General features: G+C 34.5%; 3 protein-coding genes across 6 annotated transcripts; 1 reads left to right on the forward strand and 2 right to left on the reverse strand.

Moving 5' to 3' along the window:
- Window positions 1-76: 76 nt before the first annotated feature.
- LOC123706334 (aryl hydrocarbon receptor nuclear translocator homolog) lies at window positions 77-11,300 on the forward strand. Of its 3 annotated transcripts, none has more exons than XM_045655545.1 (14): window positions 77-284; window positions 1,264-1,312; window positions 1,961-2,041; window positions 4,193-4,353; window positions 4,438-4,610; window positions 4,688-4,835; window positions 5,992-6,174; window positions 6,432-6,520; window positions 6,731-6,941; window positions 7,602-7,752; window positions 8,227-8,360; window positions 8,736-8,911; window positions 9,294-9,456; window positions 9,777-11,300. In XM_045655545.1, exons 1-14 carry the CDS (start codon window positions 257-259, stop codon window positions 9,953-9,955), a joined length of 1,926 nt encoding a protein of 641 aa, XP_045511501.1. In that variant the 5' UTR covers window positions 77-256; the 3' UTR covers window positions 9,956-11,300. The 3 variants fall into 3 exon arrangements, with proteins under 3 accessions (XP_045511501.1, XP_045511517.1, XP_045511509.1); XM_045655561.1 differs by having other exon boundaries at window positions 8,754-8,911; window positions 9,780-11,300; XM_045655553.1 differs by having other exon boundaries at window positions 6,444-6,520.
- Window positions 11,301-12,932: 1,632 nt separating this feature from the next.
- LOC123692587 (splicing factor 3B subunit 6) lies at window positions 12,933-13,807 on the reverse strand. Its single transcript, XM_045637354.1, has 3 exons — window positions 13,611-13,807; window positions 13,354-13,472; window positions 12,933-13,241 (listed from the first exon to the last, which is right to left on the reverse strand). The coding sequence occupies exons 1-3, from the start codon at window positions 13,638-13,640 to the stop codon at window positions 13,010-13,012; spliced, it is 381 nt and encodes a 126-aa protein (XP_045493310.1). The 5' UTR covers window positions 13,641-13,807; the 3' UTR covers window positions 12,933-13,009.
- Window positions 13,808-15,229: 1,422 nt separating this feature from the next.
- On the reverse strand, window positions 15,230-26,618 carry LOC123692595 (tudor domain-containing protein 7). 2 transcript variants are annotated; one of them, XM_045637361.1, is made up of 20 exons: window positions 26,562-26,618; window positions 26,142-26,235; window positions 25,844-26,058; window positions 25,608-25,757; window positions 25,350-25,508; window positions 25,131-25,274; window positions 24,875-25,057; window positions 24,574-24,791; window positions 24,386-24,500; window positions 23,936-24,097; window positions 23,768-23,859; window positions 23,505-23,667; window positions 22,865-23,101; window positions 22,516-22,715; window positions 21,955-22,102; window positions 20,418-20,638; window positions 18,527-18,737; window positions 17,969-18,120; window positions 17,550-17,710; window positions 15,230-16,675 (listed from the first exon to the last, which is right to left on the reverse strand). In XM_045637361.1, the coding sequence occupies exons 2-20, from the start codon at window positions 26,224-26,226 to the stop codon at window positions 16,434-16,436; spliced, it is 3,258 nt and encodes a 1,085-aa protein (XP_045493317.1). In that variant the 5' UTR covers window positions 26,227-26,235; window positions 26,562-26,618; the 3' UTR covers window positions 15,230-16,433. The 2 variants fall into 2 exon arrangements, 1 of the variants encoding a protein (XP_045493317.1); XR_006751588.1 differs by lacking the exon at window positions 15,230-16,675 and having other exon boundaries at window positions 17,568-17,710; window positions 18,527-18,601; window positions 18,657-18,737.
- Window positions 26,619-27,015: the final 397 nt, after the last annotated feature.

Raw genomic sequence — 27,015 nt, forward strand, 5'->3', positions numbered from 1 at the left:
AACCGTAGACAACGTCCCGTGTATAATCTATGGTAACGTCCTAATTAATATTTTTTTCAACTGGCAAGGAATTTTGGTTGGCAAGGCGATGTCATGTCATCTTCTCAAATGAAAAATGGCGTGTGTTGTGTTGAGAAATTAAAATAAACATACATCGTGATTTAACTTGGAAAATAGTAAACTTTAAAGTGTTTTTAATTTTTTAATTCTACACATAAAGTAGAGTTAAAGCGTGGTCCGATGAGTGTATCGACCGATGTCTGCCGTGGCTCCCACTATCCCCGGTTGGTAATATTTTTAATACTTGTTGCAATATATTTTTATCTGTATATTATTTGTTTTGTGTAAGTTTATTAGAGTAATTACTGAATTATTAATAAAGATGTTCATTTTTCGCCAAGAAAACAAATTAATGGAATGTCTTGTTTTCTATTGACGTTGCTGTTTCGCATATCCGCGTGACGCGTTGCTAGAAATTAAATAACGACAAAACGATGATAGATAAGCTGTTTACTTGCCGTATAATTGAATTGATTGTCCTTCGATTATGTTTTCTGTGAATGGCGATGGTCATATATGTTTTTGATAAAATATAAAATGATGACTTCTATTTACTAAAACACCATAATATTTGACCTATTTATGAAGGTACAGGTATAGAACCTCATATGAATTATACAAAGCTAATAGCAATAATATTTAATACAACCAAATAGTTTGCTTATGTTTCATACATTGAAGTTATTGCTGTTTGTATAAATAGACCTAACAAATTATTCATTTAACTCAATTTATTGTAATTTTTATTTTTTATAAGTATAAGTTTTTGGTATGATAAAATTAGATTTCTCGTTAATATCAATAATTCATTGCAAATACCACTGGTTCAGATGGTTTATCTAAAATATAATTATTTAAACTAATAAATCTATAAACTCTAAATAATTCTAAAGGCTAATATATTCTAAAGTATTCTAATATTCTAAAGTATTTTCAGTAATTACTTCTTTTGGAAATCCTTATTTATCCACAAAAAAATTTACACTAACTAAAACTATCATCAGAATAATACAAATGTGTTAAAAAACACACCTTGCCAATATAAAATTGAAATATCAATTCAATACATTTGTTTAAATAGAAAAAAGGGATTGGGTAGATCTTGTTTCTTTATGTAATTTTTGTTTTATTTACTTCTCTATCACTAAACACAATTTTACTGGATCATAGAGATCTTTTAGAAATACTCTTATTATCTTGCAGGGGTTGACCCAGCAAAGGAAATACAAAAGCGTCGCGCTGGTAGTATTGGGTAAGTTATCAGTGAGCTAGCTGTGATGTAGTTTTTTATATAACTAAATTCTAACAATTTTTTGAAAACTTTCAATAAAATTATGTCTGAACCTGTGGTAATTGCATAAATGTATATAACTGAACTGTTTATGTACAATTTGTATTGTCATTCGCTTTCTGTTAACCTAATGCAATTGTTTTAGTCAAATCTCAAAACACAATCTATTTGCGGAAGGACTGGTTTATCTTAGGTTTGGCAAAAGCCATCGGGCAATCCTCAAAATACATTTGAATTTCACCCTTTGACTGAACGCAGCATAGGCATCGCACGCGCATAAGATGTCTCAGCTAGACAACGACTGACAAAAATAGTTTAGTAAAAGGCCGAAATATTACATTTATTTGGGCTTTGACAAAGTCATTATGCCAGACCTGAGGTTTGACCAGTCCAACTTAAGAGTGCCCAAGCTTCGGTGTTTGACTATAACACAGTAAAATGGTTTGAAAAATAAGAAATTCAAGTCTATTAAATTGGTAAAGTTACTGTATTCCTTTCGTTCTCTATTAATATAGAAAAAAAGTCTCATTTTGCTCACTTTGTATTTCAATATATATCTATATTTTTTATTATAACTATAATTTGATCAAGTATTGTTTGTACCACCAGATCCGATGACGACGACGCAAGTGGTGGAAAATACACAAGGATGGAGGAGGATAATATTCAAGACAAAGAGAGATTCGCAAGGTATTTAAAATTTTCATCATATCTTTTTAAATCCCTAGATTCTTTGATGTTTTAATAGTTTATATGTTTTAATTGTTATGAAACAAATAAATATTGTTATGTAGACAATATTTTGAATTACAAGTAGAGTTGCCTTGCATATGAGAAAATGTTCCAAATTCCCATCTTGCTGATCCTATTTATTCCCATTCAAATTTAAAAACTAATATTGGAATGTATATTGAAATGACAATGGCCTCAGTATTGATTGGATAGATATTTAAATTTTTCAGCATTAAATCCTATTTTATTATATTTATTCATACTCGTTGCAATGGTAATGGTGCTTCTAAACGGGCTATATTTTCCTGCAATATGTGGCTGCAACACAGTGGCCGGAAACATTGCGAGCAATTCCAGACACACTACGCAATATTGCAGCAATGTCCCGGACACATGTTTGATATTGCAGGCATTGCAGCGAATGGCCGATATTGTTTTGATAGGTTGCTGGACGATCGCTGAGCTGTCGATTTAACTGCAATGTTGCCCAGCCAGTTTTATTGTTGTTTCAGTCGCTCTCTATTGTTATGATATAGTGCATCCTTTTCTATACGACGTGAAGTTATCTGCGAGTGCGGCTGTGCCGTGCCGTGACTAATTGCTATATTCTGTGCAGTCATCTCGTTTTTTGGACTGTTGATATTTTTTAAATTATCGGATTTTCGATATATCGATATTTTAAAATATATCAATATCGGAGTTCGATATAAAATTCGAAAAAAATATCGATATTTCGATACATCGGCTTGACTTAAAAAAAATCGTCACAAAAAAATCGTCAAAAAAAAAATCACGCCTATTGAAGTAAGGTCGAATCCACATTCTCTGCTTTTTCCTTTTTGATTTTTCTCGTAAAACAATATAGGCTGCTGCGACGAGTGTGATTTCGTCAGCCATTGTTGTCGGTTTGTGTGGCCCGTATTAGGAGTCTGCATCATGCGCCATACTATTGCAGACATATTGCAACACATGGCTCGGCCATAGATTGCTCGGCCATCGTGGCAATAAAAATTTTTTTGTGATGGCCGGGCAATAAGTTGCCAATAGTGCAGCTACAAATTGCAGAAAAATGTTGCCCGTTTAGACGCACCTTTAAGCGAAGCACAAATATACATTCTTTTCAATTGTTTCAAAATTGTTTGACATTTAGTTCATTTCAAAAACTTTTATATCTTCTATCTATAATATATCTATGTAACACATCTCGACTAAAAATAAAGAAAATACAAAATTATTAGTGTGGAGGGTTACAGCATGCTTTATTTTTAAAGCAAAGAAACAGATTAAAATACCACCTCATGATCAATATTTTTATATTCTTTTACATTTTAAAATATTATCCATAGTCTATTGACATTTTTATATGATATTTGTCTTATAATTAATGAATTATAAGACAACATAAAGTAGTAATTTTTCCTCGTATTATAGCATATAAAAAAATGGCAAATAGGTAACATGTTTCTCAAGACACTTTCGTTCATTCAAAGAATGTTTTTTTTTTACTATAGGAAATAATTAAGGATTAAATGATTCCCATAAACGCGGTATTCATTGTTTTGATTAAAAACGTGTCTTATCACGCAACGAAACTTCGATATTAGGTAGTTATTAACTTTTTGTTACTTATGATAATATTATGCCTTAGCTTTTTCCATCAAGACATAATAATAGCCTATAAGATTGCGTATCATTCTCATAAACATTGTTGTCGTATCGTCCTTAGGATCTTGTTGAATACCAGCGTAAAAATAATGATTTTTCGTTTTTTCTTTCTGGATTATCGATATTCTTCTCCTATACTATCTCAAGAGAAACACTTCTATAAAAATCCTTTACGATTTAAAATTACTGTATACAAAAATATATACAGAAATAATATACATACCTAGTTATGGTACATCGTGGTATTGACGAACATTTTAAAAACGAATTCTTAGTAATTCAAGTAGGTATTTTCTGGATTTTCCGTATCGTTCGATGGTCCTATACGAAACTAATATCATAGAAAAGAAATTAATTACTAACTACAATGTTCTTTATTCTTCGTATTTTATGCTTCCTATAAAGACTGCCGTAATGTATTTTTTGTTCTGCTTCATTTTGTAGTCGCGAAAACCATTGTGAGATTGAACGCCGTAGAAGAAACAAGATGACAGCTTACATTACGGAACTGTCTGATATGGTTCCAACATGCTCCGCTCTAGCACGGAAGCCCGACAAGCTAACCATACTGCGTATGGCAGTAGCACATATGAAAGCTTTAAGAGGTACTAAAAAAAATCAACATTTTGTTCTGTATTATCTCAAAATTATTGTGATTGATAATTAAAATGTATTTTATCATGTTATAGGTACTGGAAATACTTCTACAGACGGTACATATAAACCATCATTTTTGACTGATCAAGAGCTAAAACATTTAATTCTTGAAGCCGCTGACGGCTTTTTATTTGTTGTATCATGTGATACAGGCCGTATTATATACGTTAGTGATAGTATAGCTCCTGTGCTTAATTATTCCCAGGTAAGTTTAAATGCCATGTAGTTTGTTTGAAGTAGAATCGATTCATAATAATGCAATAAAAAATTCTTTAAATTCAGGGTGAATGGTACTCCTCATGTTTGTATGATCAAGTGCATCCAGATGATGTCGAAAAGGTACGAGAACAATTGAGCACTCAGGAACCCCAAAATACCGGGCGTATATTAGATCTTAAAACTGGAACTGTGAAGAAAGAAGGGCATCAATGTAAGTATTGCTTATGTTTTTTACGTAACTTCTTTATGAAATTCCAAACCTCGTACATTATTATTTATTCAGCAATTATTTCAAATCAAATCAAATAATTTATTGCATACTATACCCGGCGCGGCCTAAGATGATCCCTATGACAGTTCGTCTTAGTGATTGCTCGTATGATGGATCGTGTCGATACTTTACTATTTTATAGGCAAAGGCGTGATTTGCATTCAGCCACGTCGGTAAACATGTTTTTACAAATATTATAAAATGAATTTTTAACGTCTATTATGTAAACGAAACGGTAAGTAAAACGAAAGTTTGCCAAAACATAAAAATGCATCTTATCATTTTCTCGTAATTTTTAACCCGTGTATATTATTGTCACACAGTGTATATTATTTTATCATGAAAATGGAATCCCCCATTTAATTTTTCTAAAAAACTTATATTATCATAGGTAAGTAAATTAACGCGAACGGTACCTAATTAATTAATTAATAATGCTGCGATCTTCTGTTCCATTCAATAGTGAATGAACTACAGCTTAAGCATGGAAAAAATGTGAACTCGTTTCCATTATCGAAATTTGTTTATCGATACTTTCCGCACTAGTCGATAAATGCCAACGATGTAAGTTTTGAAGGACGTAAACGTAAAGTCAGATTGATATAATTTCTCGTAAATGTTACGAATTGTTATAATTCCAACGGAATATCATTGTAATGGCATAAAGCTACGTAAAAATTAATAAATGCCATTTTTAGACGCCTCCAATACGTTTCTAATTTAATGCTGACGCCATTACAAGTTTGTCTCTTGAGAAGAACTGTCAGTGTCATAGGGATCATCTTAGGCCGCGCCGAGTATAATACATTTTACATATTAGAAACCTTATGCAGGTATTGCATTACAATATTATATTTAAATTACATTAATATTGTCACATACATTTCAATTTTCCAATAAACAGATTACAAATTAACCATAATAATAATAATAATATACAATTTAGATATGTCCGGGATTATACATTGATTGCGATTGATTTATTTGGTAGGTTTAGTTAGATCGAAGTTTTCAACTTACTTGTAATAGACAATAGTACTAAATGTGTATTCACGGTACATTAATTAATTATAACTCGTATTTACCACGCACCCAGCGTCCATGCGTCAAGTGATGGGCTCGCGGCGCGGCTTCATCTGCCGCATGCGCGTGGGCGGCGCGGCGGAGAGCGCGCACCTGGGCCGCCTGCGGGCGCGCAACTCGCTCGGCCCGTCGCACGACGGACACAACTACGCGGTCGTGCACTGCACCGGGTACATTAAGAACTGGCCGCCGACAGGTTTGTTGCATGCGATACGTGTTATTTGTCGCGGACTGCCTGAACAAATTTCGATATAGTGCTGCATTTTGTTGGGTAAAATAAAATATAGCATTATTTTACGTTTTATTGTATCTTATATTTATGAATTGAAACTCATATAGTTCTCTAAATTTGTTATTAATTTTGTAATATTTTGATCAGGTGGTTGGTGATGTTGACTAACCGTTTGAATAACACATAAAACTTTCAATATTTTATGCGTTTTGGGAAATCAGATCTGTTTCCAGGTATGCAGATGGATCGCCCCGTTGAAGATGAACTTCACGCGTCTCATTGTTGTCTAGTGGCTATTGGAAGATTGCAGGTAAATTAAACATTGTTTATTATCAATTAAACGATCTTACAATTTATACAAATAAGAGATTTAGTAAAACTGTCATACTACATCCATATTATAATAGTTTTTATAGGTTTTACATGTATTACATTTGCATTGATTGAGATATAAGTATGTATAGGTTTAACAGCGTAGCACTCTCGTAGCGTAGGCACTTCCCAAATGCTATGTCCGCAGGTGACGTCTACGCCGAACGCGTCGGAGAGCAGCCTGTGCAGCGGCGGCGTGGAGTTCGTGTCGCGGCACTCGGTGGACGGGCGCTTCACGTTCGCGGACCAGCGCGCCGCGCAGGTGGTCGGCTACGCGCCCGCCGACCTGCTCGGCAAGCTCTGCTACGAGTTCTACCACCCGGAGGACCAGCAGCACATGAGGGATAACTTCGACCAAGGTGAGTTTTGTTAGGTTCTCTCTCTTCACGGTGGTTCTGGCTGGAAAGTAGTATATTTAAATTATTTATTTATTTATTTGATTTGCCAACAGATGTACATCTTATATTTATAATATATTTTGAGTATGTGACATAAATTAGCATGCATAGCAAGATGTAGATCCAATTACAGGCCAATACAACATGCATTTTGAGTTGTATCAAATTATAGCTTCTAATCGTAGTATAAATTCTCATCAGAAAACATTCTAATCAGTAAAATTTTTATGTAAAACGCTTTTATATGCAATCAAACTAAGAAAGTTGATGACAAACGCTGTTGAAGCCTAAATTGGTTCTATATCTTTTGACAAAAAATACATTATGTAGCAGTTTCCTATCGACAGTAAAAAAATGTTCCTGTTTCAATCTTTAGTGAATGTTTTTAACATTAAATAGATTCAAAGTTTTTGTTTAATACCACTCATCTTTTAGGACATGGCCAGAAAAATGGATTGTAAAATGTTGAGAATTTATTAATTGAAGAACTTTTAACATTCAACTATCACTTTTATTTTGGAATTGAATTGGACTGGAATTTTAGAGTTTTAATCAAATTAACAGACATTTTTCTTAATATTCTTAGATTGTCCTACAACTAAGTATTTGTTTTGTTCACAGTTTTAAAATTAAAAGGACAAATAATCTCACTGATGTATCGGTTTCGGACAAAGAGCAGAGAATGGGTCTGGCTGAGAACATCTGCATTTGCATTCTTGAATCCATATAATGATGACGTTGAGTACATTGTGTGTACAAACACTTTGGCAAAGTAAGTAATATTCAACTCAATAAGAAGCTTACATTTACTACCAGATAAGTACATGATACACTACAACTGATATTATGGCAATAGTGTTGTAAAACTCTTAAGTAATTAGTTCTTTTATAAGTAACTAGCGGTCCGCCCCGGCTTCGCCCGTGGTACATGTTTACGTTTTCTCTAGATAAGAACCATCCTCGTATTTCAAGGAATATAATAAAAAAAGAATTATCGAAATCGGTTCAGCCGTTCTCGAGTTATGCGCTTACCAACACATTTTGCGATTCATTTTTATATATAAGATATGATATACTTAAAATTACTTGATGAAGTGTAAAAAATAAAATAAATATAACAATAACGATAACATGGTCTATATAAAATAACAAAATGGAATCGAAATAAAACATTTTGGCCCTGGCATCTTAAATTTTAGTTTTGTTTTTAATTTAAGCAAATATTTTAATGTCCTAAACGTTCCAGCCGCTCGCTGGGCAGCACGACGGGCGAGAGCGTGTCGGAGGAGAGCTACGACTACCACCTGCGGCAGCGCGACGTGTACCAGGCGCCGCCGCCCGCCATGCACCAGCAGCACCATGCGCCCACAGGTCTTCATAGTACGGTCATTTGTTATATACATAAATACACAGATCATACACACTTATAATGCAATTGATTACTGGTCTACAAATTCAAACTCGATTAGTTTGCTCGGGAGTGATATGTGTAATTAATTCAATTTAAATATTTTACCAGATTCTACACACAATGCAATATTGGTTTTGTCTCATTTATGTAGATTTATTTGTTTCCATACTGATTCATATTTTTTCATCTATTTTCTAAAATTAATCACTTAGTATGCAGACACTAATATCTTGTACTAATGCCACCTTAAACTTGCACCAAAGTTTCAGCACAAATAATAATTATCCATGTTATTTAAAAAAAATATTATCACGATAACAATAAAATAGAGCTTTTGTCAATAGCAGCGTTCGAAAATACAGGTGGTGCGGGCGTTGGCACGCGGTCGCCGGTGGAGGGCGTGGGCGGTGCTGCCAACGCGGCGGCCGGCGCCACGTACGCGGCGCACTACGCGCCCGAGTACTCGCCGCACAGACCCGCCAACACGCCGCCTCATACCACGTGGACCACGCTCCGACCGGTAACTGTGGTTATTACTTATTCATCATCATCAGCTCGTATATGTTCCCACTTGGGACACTTGCCTTCCATAAGTGATAATACTTGTATGGGTTATTACTGTTATTTTACTTATTTTTATTTTTTAATCCATTTAGTTATGTTTAGTCTTGTTAATCAACACAATATAATCGTGTTTCATAATGTTACAATACAATATGGCTTATTACTTTTGTCAGTATTGACCCTAATCTGACCAAGGAAGAATTTCTGATATTACAACAATTAATTTTAAAATTAATTATGTGTAATATCATATCACTAATATTTAACCAACATCGTCATATTTCTAAGTAGTAGTAAGTAAACGTGTAAAAAATAATAAATATTTGGTATTTGAACAGAGCGGCAGCGCGGGCGCAGGCGCGGGCGCGGGCCCGGCGGAGGGGTACGCGTACGGCGGCGAGGCGGCGGGCGCGGCGGCCGCCAGCCCCGCGCGCTCGCCGCCCGCGCCGCCCTACCTGCCGCCCGCGCACTACCACCACAACCACCACCATCCCACGCACGGTAATTCATGTTTACTATTTAGTATATTTATCAATAGAAATATATTTGTGTGATGTTATGCCTGAGGAATAACGCTAGGTGAAACTAGTGCCAATTATTTATTGAAAATTAGAACTTTTATGAGCTTCGATTGTATGTTTGTCCTCGTATGTATACAACTCCTTTATAATCCATTTAAACCCACTTTTAACATACATTTTAATTCAAACTTTGTACACTTATCAAGAACCTATTAATTTTTTACCCATATCATGAAATTACTAGCACTTTTTAAAGCTGGGCGCTATATTATGTGACAGGTGCTAATAAATGTTATAAAGCAGGTATGTGGGCGTGGCAAGGCGGCGCGGCGGGTGCGGGCGCGGGCGCGGCGGGCCCGGCGGCGGAGGGCGCGCACGCACCGCACGAGCTCTCCGAGATGCTGCAGATCCTCGACCAGAGCGGATCCGCTACCTTCGAGGACCTCAACATCAACATGTTCAACTCCAACTTCGAATAACGCCCGCCCGACGCGACCGCCACTAACACCGCATCTTACGACTGCTAATCTGTAAAAGTGCGCGAATTGCTACAGAGGAAATATCACGTCAAGTGGTAGTTCAATGCAAATTAGCTCTGAATTACAAACAGTTAACTGAAGAAGAGACGGAGGAACGGAATCTTATCGTATGCAGTGTCGTTTCACTGTGTGGTCGTGGTGGTCTGTGCAGAGATCAACCTGTATACAATGTATAGCTCGGTTAAGCTAATTATAAATACCTTTTGGTTTTAGTGCAACGAAATTACAGCAATCTATTTTAATCAATTGAATATATTTATATTGTAATGATAATTATATTCTTTTGTGAATGTTTTATTTTAATTTTTATTTTATAACCATTATAGTGAGTAACGATACAGTGTTTTTATACTATCAAAAGTTATAAACAAAACTTTATTTTATGCAGACAATGAAATAATAATTATGCGGTGACCAAATTTTTATGGTAACCTAATTTTAAATAAAGTAATTCTTATGTATTTTAAAATAATATAAGGTTTGTAATTATCTGTAAAGATATACGAAATGTTTGAAATTAGTACCACAAGATTTGTGAATTGTGCGTGCAAGAGTATGGAGTACAACACATACTTTTGATCTTGAACAATAAGTACAATTAAATACTTTGTATACAGATATTGCGAGCGTATCTATCTCATTAGAATTATAGTTTTCATCACCTCACTTATTACTAAATGTATTACCTGTCTCTATAGAAAGTACTCATTTACTTGGCATACGATCACTAAAGATCATCGCCAAAGTCTTTTGACTCGTGTGTAATATGCGTCTCGGAATATCAACTGTATATAAACTATTTTTCTAGTATTTTCATTCACCAAAACTTAGGTATTATAACTTAAATTTGTTAGTAACAACCATGTATTTTAATATTATTTGCATTCCAATTTCCAGGTAGTGACGTGTGATGATATTGTTATATTTGCTAAATATGTAAAATAAACCATAATTACAAACCCGCTAACATTGCTGTAAGTGCATTTGTTAATGAAGGTTAACAACTTAAAATTCATATTGGTTTAATTTTAGTGAGTACTTACAGTGCTCCATTAAATGTTTATATAACAGTGGCAAGATAAGATTTCTAATATTATAGTCCTACCTGTTTAAGGTTTAAAATGGACCTTGCTGTTTGACCCTTGGTGTAATGCTAGGATTTATATTTTATTTTACTTAAATAAAATGAATAGTACAGTATTTTTAGGTTATCTTATTTTTATTATATTTGTAAACATAGGTTTTATAAGTGTTACTGGCCTTTAATTAAAAAGTTATGAATTCAGAATTGAGCTGATTAAGTGTCATTATTGAAGAATGATTAATAAAGCCCACATTGAAAGAGATAATACAAAAATGTTACCCGACTACGAAATGTAGCATCTAATTATGTACTTATCCAACTATCACTCATCGAGCGCTTTATAAGGACAAGCAGATGCCGTCTGAAAAGCCTGTAATATTTCTGAATCGTATGAAATAATAAATTCATATCCCCACTACAGTCTAGCCAACATATAAGTTTACATAGTCGGGTATTTCAATAAATTACTTGTATTTATAGGTATATCCAATAACCCAGTCTGTAATTAAAATTATAATGATCCACCTCATATTTTACTTATTTTTTAATGGACTGGGTTATACATCCATTTTGCAAGAGCATATCCTAAAAAAATATATAATTCATATTGTATAATTGGAATTCAAAATTTTATTGTGGCCTTCGTAAAGATCAAGCTAGCAAAAAATAATAAATTATACAATTTTAGTTATTAAAATATAGTATTAATGATCAATTAATATTAACGTTGGGGTATCACACAGCAGGCAGCTATTTGACATTGTTAAGATCTATGTACTTGAAATGAGCACAAAATCTTTACATGGAATGCAGAAAATGGGTTTAATTATTATTTTCTTAAGAATATTTGTTTATACTTATGTATTAGTTAAGATTTTTTTAAGGAAATTAAAAATAGCATTGCATTTATAAGATGTTTCTTATTTGCAAATTTATAATATTTTAATTGATCAAAATATACTTTTTTCTAAAAACACGAAAGTTTGTTTCCTTTTTGATTATCCCTCTACATCCATGCCACCCATTTTTTACCCGATATAAAAAAATATAAAACAGTAACTCCACCTATGGCTACTGCATAGCATCCAAATATATGCTGCGGTGAAGAAAATGTTTCTATTACATCCATTACTCTGTTCTAAATCATACTCTTCAAATTGAAAAATTTTTAAGAACTTGACAAAATTATAGACACAAAATTAATTTCATATTGTAAACAAAATTATTAGGTAGACTGTACATGTGTAAAAAAAAAAGGGAGTAGGTAGTCCAACGATGGAGCTCATTTTAGACAAGGTGTATTTTCATAACATATTCATCATAGTCATATCCCAGCTGGATTTTATTTCATACTGCTGAGTTCAAACATTTACAAAATATTGGAAATTCAATGTTGTTGGTATCTCTACTTCAATCTCTATTCTCCTCAAACAAATGAATGAATAGTACTAGCACGTACTAGGGTTCCTAAATGAGTTGGGTGATAACTATCTGAAGAACCAACTAGGTTTTAGGCAGTCAATGTACAATGGAGAATAGATTTGTTAAAATTTCATCATGTATGTGCTTTAAAATGAAATAATATAATAATATTTTCAAATTAGTCATATAATCAAATTAGTGTATTGTCATCGGTCCTCAATAAATCTACAAAGTTTGAACAAAATCTGGCCGTTTAAAGTGGGTCAAAATCGCGACCAAAGAAGTCGGTTACAAACAAACATACAGGTGAAGCTAATATAAAGCATGTAATCAACATTATCCTCTATATCTATATTTATCTAATAGACTAACTAATGTAACCTATTATACAATAAAATAAAATACAACATATTTAAGTTTCTCATTTATTTGACTTAAATTACATTACAAGTAAGATTTGTTTATTAAAATACATATTTCATATTATGTTATTTACGTAAGTCCTCTGATGATATTCCATATTTCTTTTTAAGTGTATCAATTTCTTCTTGTTTCTTCTCAATGTCCATTCCTTTGAATGCTTTGTTAGATCTGTAGTATAGGACAACTAAATACCTGTTACATACATTAAATCCTGATAAATGATCACATGCATTCTTAGCATCGAATATATCTTCATATACAACAAATGCAGTTCCTCTTGTTTCTGGTGTATTTCCACTGAAACATGAATAAAAAATATTATAATTCATAACTTAAAATCTATACCTACAAAGTCATTGTTTCATATCATGATATTTCATACAAAATTATACTGAATAATAAAACTTACACTCTTATTTGCCTAATTGCTCCATATTTTCCAAATATATCATACATTTCTTCAGCTGATATTTTGTATGGCAAGTTTCTTATATAGAGGATCCTATTTACTTCTGGAGGAAGTCTGACCTGGAAATAAAGTAATAAATAATAATATAATAGTGTAAGGCATCGTAAGTTTGTGTGAAAAGTTTGTAAAAATTCCAACTAAATTAAATCAAAACACTAAATTTAATAGAAGTATATTTTTAACATATCAAAACCTACATTAGCACGCCTCTGAAGAGCTAATGCCATTTTCAAGTCCTTTAATTTTTAGCTTTACAGAGAAGAAAGTTTGTAGCTAGTATGAAACGAGTGATAATTCAATATAATCTCATTTATATCAGCAGCAAATAATATAAAATTAGGGTGAAATTCTAAACAACAGCACAGAATATCAGTGGACAGCGTCTCTCTGCTCTCAAGTCTCAAACTCAATTCGACATTGACAGGTGACACCAGAATTGTCACTTCTTTTGTCATTGCCTGATACAAAAAATATAATTAAACACACAGATTAAACACTATGATCACAGAGTAAATAACAAGATCGACAAAAAACGCATATAGATTTCGGAACGTATAATATGTACTTATATGTATTCATCTGTGTATTCATCATAATATCGATATCCTTGTATCGATTATTATGTTAAAATCAACCACGTCTAGAACCTTGGACCAAAATCCCAACGTCTAGAACCTTGGATGGATTCTAGACCTAGGTGGATGGATTATCAAAATTACTATTTTTAGTAGGCTTTTTATATCTCTTCAGATACTCTTCAGAACAGGGCCGAAATATCTATACGATTAGGCAGAGTAGGGTACAATAATTGCCTATGGCCCAATAAAAGAACTATTTTATTGTCTTAGACACCTATCCACACCTATCCTTAATTTGATATTTTCAAATTTATCTTTGGCCGCCTTTACACCTGTAAGTTTTACTTACGTAAGTCACTTACGTAAGCTACTTACGATAAATTTTCAAATGTAAACACTCGTTGTAAGTAACTTACTGTAATTTTTTACAACTTTCGTAAATTTAAAAATTACAAGTCTAAACGTGTTCGAGTTTGCTTACGGAAGCGACTCGCAGCTTATTGAATTATTTTGATAAGTTGAGAACTCACCAAAACAATGTCCTCTAAACAAAAACAAAATAAAATCTGGTCACCAAACGAGGTAGAAGCTTTAATTACCGCTTTTGAAGCACGTCCCATACTGTGGGACTACAAAAATAAATAATACAAAAACCGCGTAAAAACAAATTCACTACATGTTGAACTTAGCGAAATGTTTAATATCACTCCAGATGAAATCATTAGAAAGTTGCATAATTTGAAAGGACAATTTAGCCAAGAAGTGACAAAATTAAAGAAAAAGAAGAGCGGCAGCGGTACTAACGAAGTTTATGTGTCAAATTGGCGGTATTTTAATGCCCTTTCTTACGACTTGCCCTACTGATTTAATGTAAACGGGCGTGTAATAATTTATGTAAGTTTAAACTCACAAAAATTACGTAAGCATTATTTACTGTAAGTTTATTTTAAGTGTAAATGCAACCGTAAGTCAGTTACATAATTTTTACGAAAGTAACTTACAGGTGTAAAGGCGGCCTTTTATACAGCTACTATCTTGACTACAGCATACAATATATTTTTTTGTCATTATATGCGTAGATAATATAATATTAAGACTGGATTAAATAAAATACCAAATTATAAACTCAAATAACATGTTTTTAAATGGTAAATAATTTTCAGTCACAGTTTCTGAGTTATATCATAAACAAATTTTCTCAAAATATGGAAGTTGGAACTACTTAAATAATTAACACATTTTCAAATACAGATATTTTTATTGAGTTATAAGTGGACGACAATAAACTTTTTCCTATTATAATAAACAATTGAGAAGTGATATAAATGTTTTAACTGGCATGCGGATACATTTATTAACTGCCTATTTCTTACGATCTATTTCTTTAATATGGAATACAAGTAAATGGATTCGAGATTTTTTAATACATGTTTGTCTTTATAACATTAATTTACTATGTGATTACACAGCGACAGTCTTTATAAACAACAAGGAATAAAAACTATTTTTAAAAATGGAATCTGTAATTTTTTTTTCGTGGATTTCTGTTCTTCATCTCAGTAAACCCAACATCTATAAAAAGGCAAAAAAGTTTCCGCTCTCAACTTTTTAAAGTTTTATCTCTAGACATACAAGTTACCTACTAGTAACAACATTTTGTGGCATTTTAAATTTTAATGTCCCGTTAATTGAAATAAAAAAAATAAGACTAACAACCTAAATTGCTTTAATACTTTACTCTTAACCCTTACACGTTACCTATAAATCTAGAGATAATAACTAGGCATGAGTATTGAAGTTGCTTTTTTTTTCATCACATTCCACCAAGTAAAATTGATAACAAAAAATACTTTAAAATCCTTGTGAAACATTTGGAATACAACGATAACTTACTGTTAAAGTGGAATTTTTGTTATCAAAACAATCAGTAACATAATAAATGTTCATAAAATTAAACATGTAACAGCAACAAAAGAAAACGCTAAACTAAGAACCATTATTGGCTTAAAAACTAGAATAAACAATAGGAATCGTTAAAGTATATTAAGCCATAAGTAAAAAGGAATAAATACTCAAATCGATTATTACCCACAGGATGCCATGCCACAATACATCGTAAATTCTTGTACAGCTGTCAGCCGACACGCTCTCAACAGTACAATATGGCCTCTCACTTGCAGTTTTTATGGGTTCCATATTACGGATTATTTGATGCATATGTATTGAGATATTTTTATCTACTTTAAAGAAAGTATTTTTTCCCTATTGACCGAAAATAAATCATCTGTTTCTATATAAATATAGTTGGAAAATGTATTTATAATGGATACCTCTTCATTAGATTACAAGTGAACTACACGCACGGTCAAACCCATATGAAGCAAAGCATGAAGTATAGCTGAGCTTAGGTAAAACACAAGGTTTCGGGTCGTGTAACGTCGTTTATTTCTTCTCGGTTGATGCGGACCCGAGCCGCGCTCTTTCTTCGGCCACTAGTTGTTTGTTGAGATATATGTCTTCGTCAGTGGATGTGTCAATAAGGTCCAGTGTGAGCAAGGCTTCGCTGGGATTCAACGGGTCTTTCCCGACATCTTTACATATCGCAACGAATTGTTGCTCGACGCACAATTCTTGGAATTTTAAACAGTCTTCTACTGACCAGTCTTGGTGCAGAGGCCATACATCTGAAAAATTACAAAACGTAAATATGTACGCTACCTTCGCAGAAATTATTTTGTGTGACTATGATGATGATGTGAGCATATATCCAGGTTTAGCCAGTAGATATACTATGTGTATAAAGCAAATTTCAATACTAAAAGTATATCCTCCTCACTTTATGTATGTATATCACATCACATATAGACATAATGCCCTGTGATGTGGCTGTTCCATTGTAACATTTTTTTAGATCATTGTCAGAGTGGCTTTAAACATGACAAAGCAAGGGCTCGCGCGAGTGTGTACGTTTGTGCGAGTAAGTACGTGTTTTTATGCGAGTTTATCTCTGTGCACCTGCTCATGCGTGCAAGTACGCGAGAGTTTATATGCGAGCGTATCTCTGTGTGCGTGTATATTTGTGCGCGTGCGTGTGCGTACGTGTAAGTGTGTATGCGAGCGTGTCTCCTTGCGCGTGTGTGTGTGTTCAAGTAAGTATGTGTCTGTGCGAGTGCGTGTGCGTACGTGTAAGTGTGTATGCGACCGTGTCTCCTTGCGCGTGTGTGTGTGTTCAAGTAAGTATGTGTCTGTGCGAGTGCGTGTGCGTACGTGTAATTGTGTATGCGAGCGTGTCTCCTTGCGCGTGTGTGTGTGTTCAAGTAAGTATGTGTCTGTGCGAGTGCGTGTGCGTACATGTAAGTGTGTATGCGAGCGTGTCTCCTTGCGCGTGAGTGTGTTCAAGTAAGTACGTGTCTGTGCGAGTGCGTGTGCGTACGTGTAAAGCCTTGTATCCACTTGAGCATGCTCAGGCGAATGAGCGGCTGGCCAAATAAGCCGCTCATTCGCCTGAGGATACAATACAAGTGGATACAAGGCTTGAGCGTGTGCAGGCGTGCTCACCGTAGAGGCGCGCCTTGATGGCCTGCGGCGGCAGCGAGCGCGCGAGCGGCACGGCGGCCGGCACGGGCCGCAGCGCGCCCCTCGCCAGTATCGCCAGGTCGCCGTAGTCGCAGAAGTACACGGAGACCATCTCCGACGACACGCAGCTCGCTATCACCACCCTGTGTACAATGAGTGTTGCTTGTTACTAATTGACATGCTTCTTTGCCAAATTATGAAGTTATGTTCATACAATTTAAATCTCTAATTGAAATTACAAAGAAGCCGTTAAAAATGTTAACTTTCAAAGCAAAAATAGGTCAATATATTATCATCAGTAGCCGGCGTGCTAATCTTAATATTAACTACATTTTAATTTAAACAAAATAAAGCATTCTCAAAGAAAGGTCCGTATTTTTATTTTAACCCCAAGTATGTACCTATACCACGACGAATCTTTATCGTAGTATGCTGTATAGAGTTCGCCGCTGGCTGGGTTTGCAGGAGCTTCATCCTCCGACATTTTAGGACACTCAACTTGTAATGACTCCATCATTGTCTGCAGAGTGTGCCTGGAACTGTTCGGCTGCACCTGTAAAATATGCATGTTTGATTAGAATCCAATGGAATTGAGGGCGAATTACAGTCCCATAAATTCATTTTATTATCTTCTAATTCCACTCCTCTAACTTGACGAATTCTGATTCTTACTCTTAAAGCAATAACTCCCTTGACATTTTTTCAACGCACACGTTGCGAGCGTTTTAGATTATAGTCAAAACTTTAAACTAAATTATCTATTGTGGGAATACGTTGTCTTTTTTTTTTTTTGAAGTGAAACTTCTTTAGGCGCGTTGAGAGTAAAATATCATGGCAATACCGCCACGTCAGGGAGTAAGGCGACGATTTTGGTATATTTGATTCTTGTCAACGAAGTTTCACTTCTGACACGTGTGCTCGGCACAAACGTTCTTTTTTTAGAAAGCAGAACCACTCACGACAAAGTTCCACGGGTGCGCCGCCATAGTGATGTGCACGTCGAAGCACTGTCCGATGGCGGGCAGCGCGGGCGGCGGCAGCAGGCGCGGCTTGTCGTCCGCGCGCCCGCCGCCGCCCGAGCACGTGCGGAATATCCGCTCCTTCTTCTTGTTGAACGCCTCCACGTGGTTCGGCACCTCCGTCTCCTTGTCCTCGTCTTGCAGCTTGCCGCTAAGGGTCCATATACGTTATCATTTCGTACGATAAATAAATATACTAAATCAGACTCAAAAGTGAATTATTTCAAGTAAAACTGCCTATTCGTGTATTAGGCAGATGTTTTGGTGAGCGATACGATAGACTTTGAACATTGCTACCACGAGATAAGGTGTATATTTCAATGAATATTCTATACAATGTCACTGGATTACTTTTTGACGATCTTTTTATAGGCGCTTTCTGTCTAGTTGTTACTAGTGTGTCAAAAACAATAAATAAATAATAAAATAAAACAATTAATTGGTGAAAAATAAAAGATATTTTGTTGTTCTTACATGCCAAATTTAGAAACTAATAAACTACTAATAAACCCTCCGAATTTATATGGAAATAGCTTATTTTTTATTCAAGCAAAAATCGAGCAATGCCACTTGGAGCTCAATTTTTTAATGGTATGGTTATGTCACATGACGAAATTGTATTTCAAGTAGAAATCAAACTCGTAATGAATTCGAAAAACATAATATACTTTTTGTCTATAAACTACATTAACATTTTAAATGTTTTTTAAACTTTCTACGATAAATTTTATTTAGACGATACTCTCTCTAGATTCGTGTGAGAATATTTCGCGATTGCTTTTAGAGAAAGTGCACATGCACACATTAGTCATGAAGAAACAGTAACATTTTGGTAAAATATAAATACTCAGTCTTATTTTTTTTATTGTATGTTCGTATACAATTTAATTGAAAGTCGGTAGCCGTATCTTTAATATATAAACAATAAAATGTTGAAGGCCGACGCTCGTTAATGATGCCGAACAGACGTAACCGCGGTGAAAGCCGCGGTGAACGGCCACGCTCTAATTACAGGTCATTCTCACATTTACGGCCGGAATGTTGTTATGAAATCGAATAATACTAATTGTGTTTAGATAAGAAATTGGTCTTGGTGCATTCGATGAGCATTGGTTACAATTTCAGTAATTCTGCGCAAAAACTAGACAGCTTTTTCTTCTAGACAATTTATAATGCCATAAATAAAATAATGATTTTTTATTTATATGTTCATATAATTAATTGTGAAACGGGTTTGAATACATTGTTAATGTTTAATAGCTCTTTAGTTTTCATTTAAATAAGTATGACGCATTTCAAGTCTTATCAGTCGACCTAATAGTATAATTTTTTTAAGGACAGGTATCAAGTCAGGGAGTACAATACACATATTACTTTTATAAGTTAATATTGAGTACTTAATATATCCGTCAAAAATAAATAAAAAGCTTTATGGTGGTATATCCATAATATTTAATGTTTACGTCACCAATAACTTTGTATTTTGCTGTTTAGACGCTGCAGGTGCTCCAGCGCCCAATAATTTTTTACTATTTTCTTAAACTATAGTTTATTATAGGACCAAAGCAGAAATAAAGAAAATACTTAATTCTTGCATCTTGTTTTACATAAAGTTGGAGTAGACTACCAATTAATGGTGTATTTACTAAAATGAATCTATTTTATGACTAAAATGATCATTCTGCCTATTTTTTTAATTAATCTCTGGAACAGAAACAACCTAATTTATTTGTGAACAGAGTAGACTATAGAACAACATATTAAAGACAATTTTTTTTTTCTAAAATTTGCGGGTACATCTATCAATACCTACAATAGGATACACACTCACAGTTGCAAGCAGTCGTATTCGGCGAGTATCGAGTTGTTCACAGAGAGCAGTATCTTCTGCGGGCCGGTGCGCACGAACAGCTCGACGTGCGGCGGGCCCTGTGCATGCGGCGCGGCGGGCAGCGCGCGGCACAGCACCCTGACGCCCAGCAGCAGCTCGCGCAGCCGCCCCGCCATCGCCGCCGCCGCGCGCTCGGCGGAGCCCAGCCGCACTTGCATCGCCTGCCGACGGGAGAGTGCGGCCTTATACTTCAGGATACATCGCCCATTTTTGCAAGTGACTACTATCAAGCTGATTTTCCGTTTGTAGCTTTAATTTGATGAGACACCGAATAATTTCGTGTACGAAACTCTCGATTGTGGTAGCTAACAGAGATAACAAGGATAAAATTTTTTGATTTGATGGTTCTCAAATATTTATTACGCAATTTGTAGGACAATATGTCTGTTGAATTATATAAACATTAACTAAGTGAAAACAAAAAAATCAGCTTGTTAGTAATCATTTATGATGACCTCGTTATCGATACACTTTGGAAAGGGGGACTCTTTGAACCAACCATAGATTTTGTAGGACAAATATTTTTTCGAATAATTTAGGTAATTATCTTGAGATTGAACAAAAAAAAATTCAGTTAGTAATAAATATTTGAGAACCATCAAATCAAAAATTTTTATCCTTGTTATCTCTGTTAGCTACCACAATCGAGACTTTCGTACACGAAATTATTGGGCGTCTCATCAAAATAAAGCTACAAACGGAAAATTAGCTTGATAGTAGTCACTTGCAAAAATGGGCGATGTATCCTGAACTATTAGGCAGCGTTCCCACCAGCGTAGCGAGGGATGTGTTTGTTAATAACCAATTGTATCGCTTCAAACGCTTTGAAACACATTCCTCGTTACACATAGAAATAGAAAGAAATAGAAACAGAAAGTGTTTTTTTTTTTGCCACCAATTACAAAAATATAAATCTTAATAATCTAATACAGAACAGGAAATACATATTATATAGCAATGGTGGCAAAAAGGACTCCCCGTCAGCAAAGCAGCAACCATTAATTAAAATGTATTGCTGCACTGATTTTCAGAGGAGACCACGTGACTGTACACATCGTCGCACATTATTCGTGGAAAAGCACCCTTAAAGTGCTCATGAGGCATTTGTGTTGCACTTACGGGATGAGCCAGTACAAACGCACACAGTTTCAAAAGTGCTCACTATGATGCACTTGCATCGTTTGCAGAGCGAAATATTCCAAGAGTGCTTCACTGTGACGCGCTTGTCTTTCACGGAGAAGAAAGAAGAAGATCTTTCGTAATCGCAGGTGCTTACGTGTTGGCAGCTATAGTTTTTGTTGCTGTTTATTGAATTTTACACACAAAACAAATACTATTCCATGCTATCGTCATTGTTCTTGCCATGCAGAGTTGCTCTCATTGTTGCTCATCAGCTTCTAAAATACCTTTGCCTTTGAATGGGCTATATCAGAGACATTGTTATTAAAAAGAATATCTATGTATAGAAAGTGCGTACCTGATAGGGGTAGGCGTTGAGCGCCGGCGAGAAGGTCTGCAGGGGGACGAGGGAGGAGAGCGGCGCGCGCAGGATCAGCCCGCTGTCCACCAGCAGCGTGCGCACCGTGCCCTCGCCATCTAAACCGCTGATTATAGTGCATCGCACCCTACGAAAAGCAATCATATTACATTCTTAATATGATAAATAATCGGGAGAGGTAAACAAGCACAGCAGGACACAAAAATGATATAAAATATTAGACAAAGATGTTAAGTCTTACTATAACCAGTATACACAAAAGCAAAAAAAAAAGATATAAGAGTTTAAGTGAATAACTAGACACAGAAATGCCAGACAAAATCCATACTAATATTATAAATGCGAAAGTAACTCTTTCTGTCTGTCTGTTACTCAATCACGCCTTAACTACTGAACCAGTTTGCATGAAGTTTGGTATAGAGATATTTTGATGGGTTTTATCCCGGAAATCCTACGGAAACGGGTTTTTTTTTTTAAACGCGGGCGAAGCCGCGGGCGGAAAGCTAGTTGTGTACATAGTATATAGAGAAGGTAGCTCACCAGTCGCCAGCGAGCGTGCGCACGATGTAGAGCGCGGCGGCGTGCGGCGGCGGGGCCTGCGGCGCGGCGGGCAGCGGGCGGCGGTACGGGCCCGCCGTCAGCAGCGCCAGCGCACTGCGCACCACCGCCGCGCCGCCCGCGCGCGACACCCACACGCGCCCCTCCTCCGTCACGCACCCCACCTCCACCTCGCACGGCTTCTGTTGCCACACGTACAAATCGTCAAAATATTTCATGTTTATTGAAAATTTAATAGAATACGATAAGTTAATTATTAAATAAAAGACGTGAAACACTATTTCCACCTGGTAATTATCATCCCATAGAAACTATATTTTAGTGCACACACCTGTGTCAAAGTGAATGCGCCGGCGATGCAGAAGTCGTGCACAATTTCTTTGTTCAAGTTGAGGTCGCGTTGCGTCGACGTGTCATAGAGCACGAGGGCCACAGAGGGGTCGGCGGGGTCGGTGCGGGGCCCCGGCGCGGCCACCAGCACCTCGCCGGGCAGCCGCCGCGCCACCAGCTCCGCGCCCATAGCGCTAGCCGACAACTCCTCGGCACCGTCCAAGCGGCACAGGATCGCCTATACATAACAAACATTCAAAAACGTTGAACTATAAAATTTGACCGTTAAATATTTTATCAAAAAAATAATTATTGTTTTCTTTTTTATTTTGCTTGATTAAAATGTACTCATTGAAATACTTACTGTAACATAATATAATCCTTCTACTCACTTGTTAATCTTAATTATACAAAAAGAATAACTAATAATTCAATATTCCAATGGCTTCCAGATTAAAATACTAATACAATTATTACAATTAAGTCTTTTTCTTGATGAATACTTATTGTCTTTACTATATTGATTTTTCTGTAAATTATTTTGTCTAGTCTAACATAAAAATGATATTTTAGGGATTTCTCAAAACCAACTCAATAATTACAAAACTGTATAACAATTAAATCTCAGCAGGAAAACTCACTTGAGCAGGCAGTCTTCTAAATTGAGGTTCTAGTATTTTTATTTTATCTAAGTAAACTGTATCATCATCCCCATGATCACCCAAAAACACTGTGGCTGTTTCATCTTCTATGTCTAATATTTTAGCCCTTTGCCATCCACCATCATCCAAGTTTACAGCATACCTGAGAAAAAAAATCATAAATGTTTTCATGTAAGTTTGTTTAGAAGATTATAATGTCTAAGTATGATATATAATAAGGCAAAAAGTAAAAATATACATACCAAGCATTTATAATAATCATTGATTTATCAACTGTTGCACCTGAATGTTCATAATATTTAGCCATATCTGCAAGAAGAACTTCAAAAAGATCCTAGAAAGAAAATAAAAGCCTTTAACACCAAGAAAATTTATTATTTGCTTGTATTAAATAGTTTAAAAAAACTTACACTGTACTGTGGACCAATTATTCTTAACCAAATTTCAAGTGTTGAATTAGCTACTGTTATGTAAACATTCCAAAAGTCATCTTCAGGGAACTGTAATGCTGGTAAGTCACTATCTATGGTATCATCAAGTAGAGTTGTCTCAATAGATGTCAATCTAGAATCCTTTAAGAACATGAAATAAACGTGAAAATCACATATTAAGACAGGTCCCAGGAAGTATACATTAAGAAATAATATTGTTAAATATTAAATTAATAACATTTACTTCTATTCTCATAAGTCCATATTAACTGGTATTTAAAAATTTGACTTATAAGAACCTTTATAATTTAAGTATGATTTCAATAATTGATTTTTGAATCTTTGAAAACTAAAATAAATATATAATAAACCCATGTACCCAGATAATATTATAATATAATATATTTTGTGTAGAATAGTTACACTCACCTCATTATTAGGTAAAAGAACTAGAAGTCCATTAACAACTTTATCTTTAATGATGTAAGGACAGCTCTCCACAAGTTCTAACCAATTGTTAGGCAAATTTTCATTATATTTCTCCCTTAAACAATATTTTAATTGTTAGTTTATTAATAAATGAACAAATAAACAGTATATATGTGAACTTAATGTACCTATACAAATGAGGAGCAATACTGGCAAAAAGTCCTGCTTCATGTTCAGACACAAGTTCTGTCAGACCAGTTATAGCTTTGTTATTGGAAGAAGTTGGCAATCCACCTGCTTCTGAACTTTGTATGCTTAAGAGCAATTTTTCTGAAGCAACTTCCTTAGCTAATTCTTCACTTGGGGAAGAATCTGGATATGATGACACTGAATATGCATTCCCAACCTGTTTAAAATATTTGACATCAAATCATACAAAATATACTAAAAGTTATATACATAGTGCATAGTTTAGTTGAGTCACCATACCTTGACAGTGCAATCATAACTAACAGGACCTCGTTTAGGCCTTATATCTTGAACCTTATATACTGGTTGTGGTAAGCCCAATTTCTTACAAGTCCATTCAAGTTTAACAATTGAAGATGTTGAATCTGGTGGAGGTTCTAAATTATGGGCTTGAACAACATGCGCCACAGGATCACTACTTTCCTGTAATAATTATAATAGTTTATTTGTCTTCATAGAGTAACTTGAATTTTAATGCAATTAACAGTGTACTTACCAAATAATTATTATGTGCTGGTAATTGTAATGGTATCAAATCTGTATTCAGTCTGTCTCGTAAGTTTGATAATCTCTGTGACGCTGAAATTTTTCCTGTGCTTTTGTTATCAGTCTCTGTTTCATTTTTTATGGAATGCTTTAACTAAAAAACAACAACACAAATGAAAATTTCTCTAGTTTTTTTAAAGTATATTTTATTAAATTGTAATTATATTACCTCTTCGCCATAAATAACATCTCGTGAAATTTGCGAAGAAAATTTCTTTGTCACATTTGATGTTACTTTCTCTCCATTGTCGCTTATTGTTTTCGTTAAAGTTTGTTTCGTGTTTGGATAAATAGTTTTCGTTTCATTCGTTTTATTATATTTATTAGCCTAAACAGAAATTTATTTGAAACATAACATAACATATCAATAATTAATCTTGCATTTCTTCATAATAATTAATAAATATTTTTTAAATGATTTTTTTACCTTGCCATTGTAGCTGTTATTGTTATTATTAAAAGGAGTGTTAGTTTTAACTCTGTAATATTGACTGGAGTACTGGTTATTATAGTTTGTTTGATAATTGGATGCTGGTGCTGGTTTCCGCCATGATCCTTGTTTTTTTGGAAATCGACTCTGTATGAAATAATTTAATTAATTTCATATAAAAAAAGCAATTTAAATTGTAAAAACAATTGTTTTCCACTTAAGAATTTACTCACAGGATAATTCAGTTTTGCTGGCTTCTTGCTTGATTTCTGCCGAGCAACCATGGATGCAATATGCTGACTTTCTTGGCTTGCTACAGCATCAACATACCATTCTCCATTAATATTTCTGATTTTAAAACCAGGAACATCTTGGAACAGTTGATCAAGAGTTGAATATCCTAATTTCTTAAAAGGTATCCATTCCCCTTGCAATTCTTTATAATCACCTTAAAATAACAAAAACAAAAATATTGATTATATCAAGAAATTATCTCAGCCAAATTATACTAAAATTCTGATGAGTACTTACGGTTACATTGCTTTAGTGTAAGTGCACCTTTAACCGAAATTAGTGTAGCTCGCAAGGCTTGAATCACTTGCTCTTTGTCAGCCATTTTTTATTTCTGAAATGAGTACCTATATTTATTATAATAAAATAGATTATTCATAACAAAGAATGTAACTAGTAAATGAAATGTTTTTGCAAAATTTCAGGTGACAGAATTATTTTGGACATAAAATAGCATACAAAGTTGTTAACTTTGTTTTCAATGCCTTTTTTCAAAACAATTGCAATGCAACTACCATTTTTTTTAATATTCTAATTATGTACAATAAAAAAATGTGTGTATTAGTGTTAAACCATTTTTTTTAGTTAATTAATATATTTGTATACGTTGGTAATTAGTACATCGAAAAAAATAAAGAGTAAGTAAATCGATCATCAAACCTGAATTACGTCCAGCGGTATTTTTTTTACCACGTCCAATATTTTTAAAGGTACGAATTTAGCAAAAAAATATTACATGTCGATGTGACGGTAGCTTTTTATTATAAATAACCACACCTGTAAAGATTTTCAACATTAACATTTTGTAAGAGTACGCGTAGGCAAGAGAAATTATGTTAAATATGGTCATAAAATATTTTATCTAGTATAAATGCAAACAAATATAAAACTGGCTTTTTATTCACTCACCTTTCCATCAATATAAAGAAGTCTCTAAAAACTGTGTTAGTAGTAATTTGGTTAGTAACTGCCCTTTTAAAGTTTCGTCTCCGACACGGCAGAAATATTTTTATGACAATAGAAAAGTACATAGGTTTGACATGAATGACGTCTAACTTCACTATTTGACAGCTCAACCCCTGTGGTCGCGTGTGGTAGAGACTACGGATTTCAA

The sequence above is a fragment of the Colias croceus genome, chromosome 1 (assembly GCF_905220415.1).
Source record: "Colias croceus chromosome 1, ilColCroc2.1".
Classification (NCBI taxonomy): Eukaryota; Metazoa; Arthropoda; class Insecta; order Lepidoptera; family Pieridae; genus Colias; species Colias croceus.